This window comes from Somniosus microcephalus, chromosome 12 (assembly GCF_052327205.1).
Source record: "Somniosus microcephalus isolate GS21.2 chromosome 12, FLI_Smic_1.0, whole genome shotgun sequence".
Classification (NCBI taxonomy): domain Eukaryota; kingdom Metazoa; phylum Chordata; class Chondrichthyes; order Squaliformes; family Somniosidae; genus Somniosus; species Somniosus microcephalus.
The window spans coordinates 72,965,921-72,980,950 of record NC_140998.1 but is presented as its reverse complement, the minus strand read 5'-3'; the positions used below and the strand labels follow the sequence as shown (position 1 = coordinate 72,980,950).

General features: G+C 45.4%; 1 protein-coding gene across 1 annotated transcript in view; it reads right to left on the bottom strand.

Moving 5' to 3' along the window:
• LOC147109297 (inverted formin-2-like) overlaps positions 1 to 15,030 on the bottom strand; it is a 94,388-nt gene that overhangs the window by 37,800 nt on the left and 41,558 nt on the right. The window contains exons 2-3 of the mRNA XM_086003104.1: positions 2,495 to 2,910; positions 407 to 522 (exon numbers count right to left, since the gene is read on the bottom strand). Coding sequence (XP_085859230.1) covers positions 407 to 522; positions 2,495 to 2,888 — 510 coding nt within the window. The 5' untranslated portion in view covers positions 2,889 to 2,910. The remainder of the gene's footprint in view (positions 1 to 406; positions 523 to 2,494; positions 2,911 to 15,030) is intronic.

Genomic DNA, 15,030 nt, shown 5'->3' with positions numbered 1-15,030 from the left:
CACTGCACTTTTGACACAGGTACGTCAAGTCTTGACATGGCATGGATACAATATAACGATATCATAAAAGGAACATAAAATTAAGTTGCCAATCCTATAGTTTTACTCTGTCAGCCTGTATAACTGAATAATGAGTGCAGGTAGTGTTTTATTTAAGCAGTGATTTATGCAGGGTTTCTGTATTTTAATTGTGATTGTTGCATGTTTTCCTGTGACAATAATTCTTTGAAGAGGTTGTCCACAGATCAGTGGCAGAAATTCTGAAATACTGCCACTCCTCTCCCACAAAGAAAGACAAGTGATTTAACAGGAGGGCCACCTTACTGATCAGGGTGTTTTTACAGGTACTGATAGTCAAAGTGCAGGATGTGTTTCGAACAGTAGCTTTACAACAAAAACCACTTGCCTTGTAGTGTTCCAGTGCATCCAAAGCCAGATTGTGACCTTCCAGTGAGTAGATAGATAGTGCTGCTAACAGCTCAAACACTTGTTTCTTTACTGTGACATTGGCTGTGTCCAAAGCTATAAATCAGAGTTTACATTATCATTATAAAAGCAAAATTCAACATAAGGCAACAAAATATTATAATTACGAACTGGCTTGTTCTTGTAGGCGTTTTTGCAACAGTTTAAATCCAAATCTCATTTTTAACTACCTAACTAAATTCAATCATAACTTATTATTCTGCAGTAATGATGCAAAATGTTGAAAAATAAGTCAATTAATTGAAAATCTTTCATGTGTTGGGTAACTTCATGTGTTCAACGTCCTTGTAATAGGCCCTAAAATGCTATAATTCACAAAGTAAGACGCCAAGAAAATACGCATCAAAAAAGAGTTAGAAAAGTGTTGTTTAAATGTAATGGACTGCTGCATGTATGTAATGACATAAATGTTGACCTATAGGACGTCGGGTGGATTTCTGCTATTGCTGTCCTGTAAATTAACTGTGCGGGACCCGGCTTTGTGTCTTCCCCTGAAAACCTTTGGACAATTTAGCTCTAGAGGAGAATATCCTGATGGATTTTTGTCATCCAACAGGGACAGCCCTCTGAAAAACTAGTATAATTTGGTTGGGTTTAAAAATAACTTTCTCTCTCTAATCTTTTGGGCAGTGTGTAACCTTTGCAGAAAAAAAAGTAGCATACTTGCCAGTAACTTGTGATGTACTGTGTATGCAACAGAAATGTCTACCTGATTCAAGTTACACTGCTTGACAGTATACAGGCTGGAGCCTGAATCAAATGTATTGGTTGCAGCATGGCATTCAGCTGGCACTATATTGAGTAAGAACTTCTTTTATTTGTATCTAATTTCTAAAATTGGTAATAAGAAGGGAGTTAGGGCCTGGTGTGGAGTAGAGATGGGGCCGGGGCTGTTACACACTGATGAATGCCGATCAGTGCCTTGTAGTATTGCACTGACCCACATGTCTAAATGAAGAATAAAAACCATCAAAGTTCTTATTATCCATCTCCAGAAGAAAAAATGCAATAAGTTAAAGATGTGATGTTATACATTGTTGTAGGTGCTGTACTGTAAGGAAAGATTTACATATTACTCAGATTTAAAAAAATCTCTACTGTTTAAACCAAAGCAAGACAGTTAAACGTGAGTATTTAACCATGATGGTGCAGTGAAGTTGCTTTGAATTCAGGGGTATTGTTTCCAGATTTCAGACAGATGAGATGCAGCCTTATTGATTCACGTCTAGCCTGAACTATAGAGCCATGCTTACTTAAATGATAAAAGCGGGATTCTCTTAATTTTTGGGTTCTCTCTTTGTGTCTTTCTTTTCTTATATACAATACTTGTCATTATTACATAAAGAAAGAAAAGTTGAAGCTACGAACCAACATTACAACACCACTAATGGTAATCTACACAATGCGCTTAATGTATTTCTAGAATAAGGATGACATAGACATCTGATGAATACAAAGGGGAATGAGATCGTCTTTCAATATGATTGAAAATTATCCTTTAAACCAGTGTGGAATACAATGGAAAATTCAGGATTATCTTTATGTAGGGAGTTCCACAATATATTGAGGAATTGCTTTTACATGGCTAGCAGGAATTACATCTAGTAATTACTTGAACATTCCCAAAATTCCTGTTTAGTCAGGTAAATCATGTTAAAAATGGGTTAACATGTTAAAAATGGGTTAACATATTTAGCCTAATTTATGTTAAATTTTGTTGACTTAAATTTTAACAGTTGGTTAAAAGTAAACAAAATTGAAATGTGTTTTTTCATTTTAGTAGTTTCTATTGAGTTGCAGAATTTTTATAAACTATACTATCATACAGCTGAAAATGATCATTTGGAGAACCTCCTCATTTCTTTTGTTAATCCTAGTTTCCATTTCCTGTGAGCTATGACTATTGATATTCAGTTGTAGGATAAGTCTGATACAGAAAGCACTGAGAGTTCTAAAGTATTAAATCCCATAGATTGAAGCTGTACCGAGATACGCTCACTCTTCGTACCTTGGGAAAGTTTCCGAATGTAGCCTTCATTGTTCACAATGTAGTCAATGCCTCTTGGAGAGTTCATCACAGCTCGTACACATTTAACGCAGGTGAGCTGCAGGAGTGCATCAGTTATCTTTGCCACCCCTCTGCCAGACAGCCTGTCCAGGGCCTCTAGCAGTAAATCAAGTCCGCTGAGCTCTAGAAATTGTACCATCCAGCCATTATCGCTATTTTCCAGTCGCTTCTTTAGGCCCGAGTAATTCACAACGGTTGGGATCTGCAGCAAACGGATGCAGAGCTCCGGTTCAGCATTTTCCAGGTTGGCCTCCGTATTGTCTGTATCGAGGGGGGTAACTTTTTCCTTCACGAGAGCCCACTTCTTCTGCACGCCTTCCTGTTTTGCAGACATATTGCTTATGTACTTTGTTCACCTGTAAAATGGAATGAGAAGAACTTGTTAATATAAATATAGTCTTTTACAATAGAATCAAATCAGTTATTATTTTGCACCATCACTGACTCCAGGATTGCGCCTCAGGGTAACGTTACAATTTCACACCAATGGCAGGAGGCCTCACCTGCTAGAAGCACGTACTGGAAGTTTGGGTGCATGTTCTGCGGGATTTTCCAAACATTAATTCCTGCTGGCAGACTGTGTTAGAAATTAGGGGATCTAAAATGTACATGGTTATGTGAATGAAATTGTGACATGAATAATACTGTGTTTAGATGATTGTATTAGAACTTGAGACAAAAGTATCTTTTCAGACTAGTATTAGAATAGCTGGATAGATGCTTAGAATTTGCTTATGTTTCTGGTTCCCTGCGGATGTTATAACATTCTGCACCGTGGCAAGTCTCATATGACCTTGCTTCCCAGGCTAGCTATGTGCTGTTTGCAATTAAGGATTTCGACTTTGTTTTATGTATCTTTAATTTGACCAACTAAGGCCCAACGCCTATGTTTCTTCCATGACTGCTAATAACCATATTATAATGCTAAGTTAGGATTTTGACTTTGTTTAACAAAGCTGCTTTAAAATGCATAAGTTAACCAGTGTATGAGAATAGAATAGAAGATATCATTGGGAATTTAATGATTCATTCCATGGTACAATAGTCTGATAATGGAATGAAATAGTTAGTTTTGCACAGCTAAAGCTGCATTAACAGCTTGAACATAAATAACTGAGAACAAGCGGCTACGAACATCTGAAGGCCGAGAATGGCATGTCTGACTACAAACTTGGGAGGATAAGGAGAGATAAGAGGAATTCAAATGGATGGGCCTCGGAATGTATAAACAGGAAAGACGTGAGGGAAGAGCATGAGACCCCATAGGGGAGGGTTTTCATCAGAAAGTTAAGACAAAGAACTTGACATGCCATTGGGCACCTTGGTTTAAGAAGAGCCCTTACAGGTTAAATGGTCCTGTCCATATTCTACATCAGGCCCACCCCATAAAAGAGAATAAAAGCAAGACCTAAAGAGGCCTTAGCACAGACGGTGAAGTGAGAACTCCCAAGGGTGGACACCATGCTGACTTCGGTCTAATACTCTTGGATAGTTCAAGAAGAGAGAGAGATTGATACGTGAGACAAGGAGGAGCCATCTGTCCGATCGGGACCGGTACCAGCTGCTTGTCATGGTTGTATGTTTTTGCTGTATAACTAGTGTGTTATATTCTGTCTTAAACTGCGATTAAATGCAATATACCCACCATATTGGTTTGCACTCGATCCTGATTATTTGAAAGACCAGAAATAAGCTAATATCTACAAATTGGCTAATCTCAATAACTGGGCTTGTAAAATTACCCCATGTCATCCTCTTGTGGAATGCAGGTTAAAAAAATGTCCATGTAGTATAATGATATTTTGTTCTAACACAATCAGTTTTTATTTTCAACATGTTACCAAGTGCTGAATATCCCAGCAGAGCCCACTTAAGCAATTTCAAGAGCTCAAGGATTCTGGTTCCTATCTACTAACTTTGGTAGTGGAATCACGATTGGATATGTTTCACATTTTAATGGCAACAACATGCATAAAAACTGGCAGAAAAACAGGAGATGAGATCAGTGCCAGTTTATATCCTTTTCTACACCACTCGCTCTTTTTGGCGCATAGAGAAAGGGAGAGTGAAATGGGTAATCGCGTTTTCTTGACGAATTTGGTGCTGTTTGTTAAGGTCTGCTTAATGAGCTTTCAGAGAAAGATGGTACAGTTTAACGCTGGCGCAAATTCAAACAACCAAGAATTAGTTCACCCGCTAAGGACCTCATTCTATGATAGAGCAGCTAAGTTCTGTGGCAGCTTATCTGTTCAACATGGACTTTTCTGCAATTGTTACCTTCATTGGTTCAGTGGTAGGAGAGCTTCCACGACCACCAACTACCATCAGTCTTTGAAGCAGTACTGCACTGCAGTCACAAGTACTTCATCAGTTGAGCAGTCGTGGCTCAGGAGCACTTTGAAAAGATCAGCAGTAAACTGTTGAAAAGCCCCGCTGCACTGCTGAGCTGAGCTTTATATTTAATTTTTCCTCATAAGAAATCTCAAGATTTGACTATTTAACTAAATAATTACAAGAACAAATAAGGCCAGAATTAATCAAAAATTTAGTAACAGTAGAATTTTCAATAAAATCTACACAACGAGGCCATTTTAAAAACTGGAATTGTAGATTGCTCTTTAAGGTAGATTTGCGATTTTAGTGCAAAGCTTCACACATTGGGAGCACACAATGGACACTTGGGTGGATGCCCACCATGATTGTCCGCCCATTGTTAGAATCTAGGGGTGCCTAAAAATGTATATGGCTACACGAATGATACTGTGTTTAAATGATTGTATGTTTTGGCTTGAGACAAGTAAGGGGATTGATTAAGTTTCGTTTTCCTGGAAAACTTGCATTAGAATTTGAGACAGTCTTTTTAATCAGTTAGATTAGGTGAGGAATAAACATCCCACACGGGGGGCCCATAGGATGGCCCTGTCAGGCTAGTTATCTGTCGTTTGTAAGTTAAGGTTTTCACTTTGTTAATGTATCTTTAATTTGGCCAGTGAAGGCCCAACCTATGTTTCTTCCATTATTACTAATAACCATATTATAATCTCTACAGATAGAATTTGGTGTTTGTTTAGCAGAACTGCTTGTGAAGATAATTACAAGTTAATTAGGAAAAGACATAGAATGAAAGGAATTTGAGGAGGCTAAGGTATCCATCTGAGAATGGGCCATTTGCTAGATGAAGGTGAGATAGCGACTAGACAGCTCTGGCTGGGGCCATGATTAAGAGGGACAGGGTCGGGCCTTGTACTTGCTGGGTTAAGGAGGATAGAGCCAAGAGAGATAAGATACAAATTCCAAAGGAAGAACCTTCAGAAAGATTAAACAATAAGACAAATTAGATGAGGTAATGCGACCCCCTTTTGGGGAGGGCTTTCATCCAAGAACCAAGACAAAGAACTTGAGCTGTCATTGGTTGATGAGGTTTTAGAAGAACCTCTATAGGTGTGATGAAATAACTGTGTTCTGATATTTGTACTTGCACTTGTAATGTCTGGAATGTTCCACCAGGGGGAACCACTAATGCTCCTCCCTGGCCCCGCCCCTCTTCTGGTATGTTCTGCCAAGGGCTTGGTCGATGATGGACTCTGTTAACTCTGCCATGATTCTTATTTAATAAAAGGCTTCAGTCTTAAGCTGTAACTTCGGATTCGGGCAGTTATTTGGCACATCAATTTTATTAAATAACAACTTTTGGAAGATGGATCGATTTTTGAAACCAGAGCGTCTGGATATCGATCCCCATTCGGCAGATGCGTCGAAGAAATTTACGCATTGGCTCCGATGTTTTGAACACTTCATCGCATCATCGACCGATCCGACGGTTAACAAGTTGGGTCTTCTAACCAACTTGGTAAGTCATCAAATTTACTCTATAATTGAAGATATTACTACATATGAAGAGGCCCTCGCAGCTCTTAAAGCCCAGTACCTTAAGTCGGTTAACGAAGTATACGCCAGGTATCTCCTGTCTACTCACAGGCAATTACCCGAGGAATCTCTGGACGATTTCCTGCAGGACCTTAAGGCTTTGGCTAAGGGTTGCAACTACAAGGCTGTCTCTGCCATAGTGTATCAGGAAGAAGCCATCCGCGATTCTTTCATATCTGGCCTCCGATCTAATTATATTAGACAGAGACTCCTCGAGAACGACTCGTTAGTTTTAAAAACGGTCGTCGCTGCTGCTCAATCGTTAGATGTAGCCCAGAAGAATTCAGAAGTGTATGCATCAGCCCATGCATCTCTCTCAGCCTCGTGTGTTCCGAGTATGGAGGCATCCATAACACCAATGGAGCCCCCACTTAATCCTATTGTTGCGGCTGTGCCCCATGGGTCTAAGTGTTATTTTTGTGGCCAATCTAAACACCCCAGGCAAAGTTGCCCAGCCAGAGAGGCTACCTGTTTTAAATGTAAGAAACGGGGACATTTTAGTAAAGTGTGTAAGGGTAATCCTGTACCCGATGTCTTCTCTGCTGCCGCCTATCGTTTTACTCTAGCCTCGGCTACGGTTGATCAGACCATACCGTGTTCCTTGTCAAAATCTATGATGGACATTAAGATTAATGGTCGTCCTACTGGGTGTTTGATAGACTGTGGCAGTACTGAAAGTTTTATACACCCCAACCTTGTTAACTCCTGTTCATTGAAGGTGTATCCTACTCGAAGTGAAATTGTGATGGCGTCCAAATCCCTTACTTCGGAGGTAACTGGATATTGTAAAGTCACATTGATCGTTAAGGATACGGAGTATAAGGACTTTAAACTCCTCATATTACCTCAGTTGTGTGTGAACTTAATATTAGGCTTGGACTTCCAGTGTCAGCATGAGAGCGTTACCCTTAAGTATGGTGGATCCCAGCCTCCGCTCACAGTCTGCGGCCTTTCTACTTTAAACGTAAGCCCGCCTTCTTTGTTTGTGAACCTTGCTCCTAATTGTAGACCTATAGCGACTAAGAGTCGACGGTATAGTTCAGAAGATAAAACATTTATAAAAGAGGAAGTGGAAAGGCTTCAACGGGAGGGAATCATCGAACACAGTGGTAGCCCGTGGCGTGCCCAGGTGGTGGTGGTTAAAACTAATGAGAAGAAAAGACTTGTGGTCGATTATAGCCAGACTATAAACTTGTATACCCAATTAGACGCCTATCCTTTGCCTCGTATTTCTGAGATGGTGAACCAGATAGCTCAGTACCGCGTGTTCTCCACCATTGATTTAAAGTCTGCCTACCATCAACTCCCCATCAAAATAGAAGACCGACCTTATACGGCCTTCGAAGCTAATGGGCGCCTGTTCCAATTCCTTCGGGTGCCCTTTGGAGTGACGAATGGGGTATCCGTCTTCCAACGGGAGATGGATCGTATGGTGGATGAATACGCGTTGGAAGCAACATTCCCGTACCTGGACAATGTTACCATCTGTGGGCGTGACCAACGGGAGTGTGGTAAACCACTGTTGTTGTTGTTGTTGTTATTACACACTGTTGTACCTATGCATGCCTCAACATGTCTCGGCTGGCTCCACCCACACAGGCCCAGGTATAAAGGTGATTGACCTGCAGCCCCCTGCCTTCTTGGAACCCAGTCAACCACGAGAGGCATGCTCTGTTCTTTGCTAATAAAAGCCTTTAGTTACTCTCTTAACTCTCAGTCTTTTATGAGTAATTGATAGCGCATCAATTTTATTAGCAAAAACAAAATGTCGACATTTGCTGAACAGCAGGCTGCTGCACCAAACGCTGAACAGCAGGCTGCTGCACCAAACGCTGAGCAACAGGAGCTGCTGCGAGCCCTCAGACCAACATGCCTGGACCTAGACCCGCAAGAAGCGGGTTCGGCTACCAAATTCGCGCATTGGCTGCGTTGCTTCGAGGCCTACCTGCAAGCCTCAACTGTGACCCTGGATGAAAACAAGTTGGAAATCCTGGCCTCAAAGGTGAGCCACCAAGTTTATACAATAATCCAGGACGCGACGACCTACGCGGCGGCTATCGGTCTGCTAAAAGGGCAATACGCACGCCCGGTAAATACGGTCCATGCCCGGCACCTCTTAAGATCCCGCAGACAGCAGCCCGGGGAATCGGTGGAGGCCTTCCTACGGGCACTACGGATACTCGGCCGAGACTGCGATTGCAAAGAAGCATCAGCCGCAGCACACACGGAGGGACTGATCCGAGATGCTTTCATTGCGGGTCTAAGGTCCGACTACTCCCGGCAGAGACTGTTGGAAAAGGGAGAAATGGACCTGAGAAAGGCAGTGTCCCTCGCGCTCTCGCTCGACGCGGCCCACAGGAATATGGACGCCTTCTCCCCTAACCGCTCCGCAACGTGGACGCCACAACCTTGGGTCATGGGACCGCCACCTTCAACTGCTGCTGCGATGTCCAAGGCACAGAAATGTTATTTTTGTGGCCAGGCAAAACACACCAGAGCACGCTGCCCGGCGAGAAACGCTACCTGCTCCGGCTGCGGGAAGAAAGGACAATATGTCAGCGCCTGCAAAGGTAAAACCGCTAACGCCAGCAGCGCCGCGTGCAAACCGTGGGGGCAGCCATCTTGTCCGCCATCTTGGGCTCCCCCAGCCGCGTGGGGATCGGGACCATGGGCGCCGCCATTTTGTCCGCCATCTCGGACGTCTCCAACTTCAACCACGGGGGACCCGGACTCAACCACCGCCTCATCTGACGACCACATCGACTCGCTCGACCATACGCTGGCCTCCGTGACGCTGGACCAATCTCTCCCTCATCAACTGTCCAGGTCCATGATGGACATTAAGGTAAACGGCCGCGCCACTACCTGCCTTTTTGACAGCGGGAGCACGGAAAGCTTTATCCACCCCGACACGGTGCGCAGTTACTCTCTCCCGGTCCTGCCGACGCGACATCGGATCTCTTTGGCTTCCAAAGCCCAGTCAGCGGACGTCGGTGGCTACTGTGTAGTGACCCTTTCAGTAAGGGGCACAGAATACAAAAATGTTAAACTCCTGGTTCTGCCCCATCTTTGCGCTGCCGTTCTACTGGGGTTGGATTTTCAGTGCAACCTTAAGAGTGTCACATTAGCGTACGACGGACCCCTCCCCCCACTCACAGTCTGCAGCCAGCAGCTTTTAAATCGCCCGCCGCGCACCATTTGCAGCCTCTCCACCCTTAAAGTCCCCCCCCCCTCCCTGTTCGCTAACCTCACCCGCGACTGTAAGCCCATCGCTACCAAAAGCAGGCGTTACAGTGCCGGGGATAGGAGCTTCATTAAATCCGAGGTAGTAAGACTCCTGAAGGAAGGGATTATTGAAAGTAGCACCAGCCCATGGCGAGCACAAGTGGTGGTAGTGAAGACTGGCGAAAAACAGCGCCTAGTTATTGACTACAGCCAGACGATCAATCGCTACACCCAGCTAGATGCATACCCACTCCCCCGCATATCTGACATGGTCAATCAGATAGCACAATACCGGGTGTTCTCGACGATTGATCTGAAGTCGGCATACCACCAGCTCCCCATCAGGGCTGAGGACCGCTAGTACACAGCTTTTGAAGCTGACGGTCGTCTCTACCACTTCCTCAGAGTTCCCTTCGGCGTCACCAACGGGGTTTCAGTCTTCCAACGGGAGATGGACCAGATGGTCGACCATAACGCGCTCCAGGCCACTTTCCCCTATCTAGACAACGTCACCATCTGCGGCCGCGACCAGCAGGACCATGATGTTAATCTAGAAAAATTCCTCCGTACGGCCCAGCGGCTGAACCTAACATACAACAAGGACAAATGTATGTTTCGTACCAAGCGCCTTGCCATTCTTGGCTGTGTAGTGGAGAACGGAGTCATCGGCCCCGACCCCGACAGGATGCGCCCCCTTATGGAGCTCCCCCTCCCCCACTGCCAAAAAGCACTGAAGAGATGCCTAGGGTTTTTCTCGTACTATGCTCAGTGGGTGCCCAACTATGCGGACAAAGCCAGACCCCTCATCAAGTCCACCTCCTTCCCCCTGACAGCAGAGGCCTGTGCAGCCTTCACTCTCATAAAAGGAGATATTGCGAAGGCCACAATGCACGCAGTGGATGAGTCCATCCCTTTCCAAGTGGAGAGCGACGCATCCGACTTTGCCCTAGCTGCAACCCTTAACCAGGCGGGGAGACCCGTGGCCTTTTTCTCAAGGACCCTCCAGGGCCCCGAGATTCGACACTCCTCTGTCGAAAAGGAGGCCCAGGCCATTGTGGAAGCTGTGCGACATTGGAGGCATTACCTGGCCGGAAAACGATTTACCCTGCTCACTGACCAGTGTTCAGTAGCTTTTATGTTTAATAATAAGCAGAGGGGCAAAATCAAGAACGACAAGATCTTGAGGTGGAGAATCGAACTCTCCACCTACAATTACGATATCTTGTACCGGCCCGGGAAACTCAATGAGCCCCCAGATGCCCTATCACGTGGTACATGCACCAACGCGCAGGTCGATAGCCTGAAGACCCTCCACAATGACCTCTGCCACCCGGGGGTCACCAGGTTTTTTCACTTCATCAAATCCCGTAACCTGCCCTACTCCATCGAGGAGGTCAGGACCATGACCAGGAACTGCCAAATCTGTGCCGAGTGCAAACCGCATTTTTATAGGCCAGACAGAGCAAGCCTGATCAAAGCCACGCGCCCCTTTGAACGGCTGAGCGTCGATTTTAAAGGGCCCCTCCCCTCCTCCGACCGCAATGTGTACTTCCTCAATATAATTGATGAGTACTCTCGTTTCCCATTTGCCATCCCTTGCTCAGACATGACCAGTACCACGGTCATTAAATGTCTGAATGACCTCTTCGCCTTGTTCGGTTTCCCTAGCTATATTCATAGCGACAGGGGCTCATCCTTTATGAGCAACGAACTCCGGCAGTACCTGCTCTCGAGAGGTATCGCTACAAGCAGGACCACCAGCTACAACCCCCGGGGGAATGGCCAGGTGGAAAGGGAGAATGCGACGGTCTGGAAGGCAGTCCTTTTAAACTTGAAATCTAAGGGCCTTCCGACCTCTCGCTGGCAGGAAGTCCTCCCTGCGGCGCTCCATTCCATTCGGTCACTGCTCTCTACAGCCACCAATGCTACCCCTCACGAGAGAATGTTCTCCTTCCCCAGGAAGTCCACATTGGGGATCTCGTTACCGACATGGCTGACTTCTCCAGGACCCGTCCTACTGCGGAAGCACGTGAGGTCCAATAAGACGGACCCCCTGGTCGAGAGGGTGAGCCTCCTCCATGCCAACCCTCAGTATGCTTACGTGGTGTACCTGGACGGGCAGGAGGACACAGTCTCCATACGAGACCTCGCACCTTCGGGTGCTCCCGAAACACCCCCCTCGCCATCCACCACTACCCACGCCTACCCCCAGTACGCTTATGTAGCGTACCCGGACGGGCGGGAGGACACAGCCCCCACACGAGATCTCGCACCTTTGGGTGCCCCTGAAACACTACCATTGCCATCCACCACTACCCACAACCCAACCCCGCTAGACGGCATGCCGCAGCCCCAGGACCCGTCATTGACCACCCAACCACTCAATGAGACGCCAGACTCAACGTTGGATGCTGCACCATCACCGCCACCACCACGACGATCAGGACGGCATACAAGGCCACCTGATAGACTTACTTACACGAACCTTTAGTACACTTCACCCCGCCGGACTCAATTTTAAACAAGGGGTGAATGAGGTAAACCACTTGTTGTTGTTGTTGTTGTTGTTATTACACACTGTTGTACCTATGCATGCCTCAACATGTCTCGGCTGGCTCCACCCACACAGGCCCAGGTATAAAGGTGATTGACCTGCAGCCCCCTGCCTTCTTGGAACCCAGTCAACCACGAGAGGCATGCTCTGTTCTTTGCTAATAAAAGCCTTTAGTTACTCTCTTAACTCTCAGTCTTTTATGAGTAATTGATAGCGCATCAGGGAGCATGATCAAAATCTCGCGAAGTTCCTAGAGACTGCAAAGAGGTTAAACCTGACCTACAACAAAAACAAGTGTACCTTCAATACTACACATTTGTGTATTCTTGGTTGCGTTGTGGAGAATGGGGTAATCGGGCCAGACCCTGAAAGATTACGCCCACTTAAGGAATTACCTTTACCTCACACTGTAAAAGCCTTAAGAAGGTGTCTGGGATTCTTCTCGTACTATGCCCAGTGGGTGGCTAGCTACTCAGATAAAGTCCGACCTCTTATTAAGTCGATGTCTTTTCCGCTATCGGCGGAAGCTCAGGAGGCTTTCCTTAATATCAAACAGGACATTGAGAAGGCAGTGGTATGTGCCGTGGATGAGAAGATCCCATTTCAAGTGGAAAGTGATGCATCTGATTTTGCGTTGGCAGCAACTCTTAACCAAGCTGGTAGACCAGTAGCCTTCTTCTCTCGTACATTGCAAGGACCAGAAGTTCGACATTCTTCACTGGAAAAGGAGGCACAGGCAATTATTGAAGCAGTCAGGTATTGGAGACATTATCTCGCTGGCCAACGTTTTACGCTCATTACTGACCAGCGATCTGTGGCCTTTATGTTCAACACTAAGCAGAGAGGCAAGATCAAAAATGATAAGATTTTAAGATGGCGAATAGAACTGTCAACATATGACTATGATATTCAGTACAGGCCTGGAGTATTTAATGAGCCATCGGATGCTTTGTCACGAGGAGTATGTGCTAGTCTAGGTACAGATAAGCTTCAAAGTCTCCACGACGCACTCTGCCACCCTGGGGTTACCAGAATGAACCACTTCATTATGTCCCACAATCTACCCTACTCTATTGAGGAGGTCCGGACAATGACCAGAACCTGTCATGTTTGTGCTGAATGCAAACCCCGCTTCTATAAGCCGTCTGAGCCAGCTCATCTTATTAAAGCAACTCGACCATTTGAGCGTTTGAGTCTATATTTTAAAGGTCCCCTTCCATCGACCAACCGTAATGTCTATTTTCTTAATATTATAGACGAGTACTCTCGGTTCCCTTTTGTTATCCCCTGTCCAGATGTGACTAGTGCTGTTGTAATTAAATGCCTCTGCCAACTGTTTTCCTTGTTCGGCATGCCTAACTATATACATAGTGATAGGGGTTCTTCCTTTATGAGCGAAGAATTACGATAGTTTTTGCTATCGAAGGGGATTGCAACGAGTAGAACTACCAGCTATAACCCTCGTGGTAATGGGCAGGTCGAGAAAGAAAATGCGACAGTGTGGAAGGCTATCGTACTGTCTCTGAAGTCACGAGGCCTGCCGACCTCTCGCTGGCAGGATGTCCTGCCAGACGTGCTGCATTCCATAAGGTCTCTTTTGTGTACAGCGACGAATGCCACCCCTCATGAAAGGATGTTTAGTTTTCCAAGAAAAGCTACTAATGGAGTATCGTTACCCACATGGTTGACGACCACGGGCCCTGTGTTGTTGCGCAGACATGTGAGAGGCCACAAGACTGATCCACTGGTGGAGGAAGTACAACTCCTCCATGCTAATCCCCAGTATGCGTATATTCAATATTCGGATGGGCGAGAGGATACGGTCTCTATTAAAGCTCTTGCACCTGTTGGAGCTCGAAAAGAGTTTGACTCTGAGAGTAGAGTTTTCAATCGTGGTATTGGACCTTCAGAGACACAAACCCTCAGTGTGGAAAATACTGATGATTCTGGGAATTCGAATGAACTGGAGTTAGTACTCCGGGAGGAGCCTCCGCAAGAATTACATTGTTCCCAGAGGATTATCAGACCTCCTGACAGACTGAATCTATAGCAGGGGGTGAATGTGATGAAATAACTGTGTTCTGATATTTGTACTTGCACTTGTAATGTCTGGAATGTTCCACCAGGGGGAACCACTAATGCTCCTCCCTGGCCCCGCCCCTCTTCTGGTATGTTCTACCAAGGGCTCGGTCGATGATGGACTCTGTTAACTCTGCCATGATTCTTATTTAATAAAAGGCTTCAGTCTTAAGCTTTAACTTTGGATTCGGGCAGTTATTTGGCACATCAATAGGTTAAATGGTCTTGTCAATAACTTGGCCTCAGACCCACCCCTAAATAGAGAATAAAAGTGACACCCCAAGGGCTTGCCCACACAGACGGTGGAGGGGAGAGCCGGACAGAAGTTGCAAAGAGAAGCTGGGCTGGTCGAACGCTCTGTTGAGAGTGATTCCATGTTCACCATTGGAGGTTCTATAGAGAGAGAGAGGGAGAGGCCGGAAGCCAGAGAATTGTTCACACACGCCAGCCGTCTGTCTGATAGGGACCGGTACCAGCTGCTTGTCACGATCGTATGTTTTTGCTGTATAACTAGCATGTTATATTCCATCTTAAACTCCGATTAAACACAATATACCCACCATATTGGTTTGCACTCGATCCTGATTATTTGAAAGACTAGAGATAAGCTACTAATTGGCCAAATCTCTACACCATTAATTGTTACCACTTTGCTTCTCATTTTAGCGCTCTGGTCGAATACAGACATAAG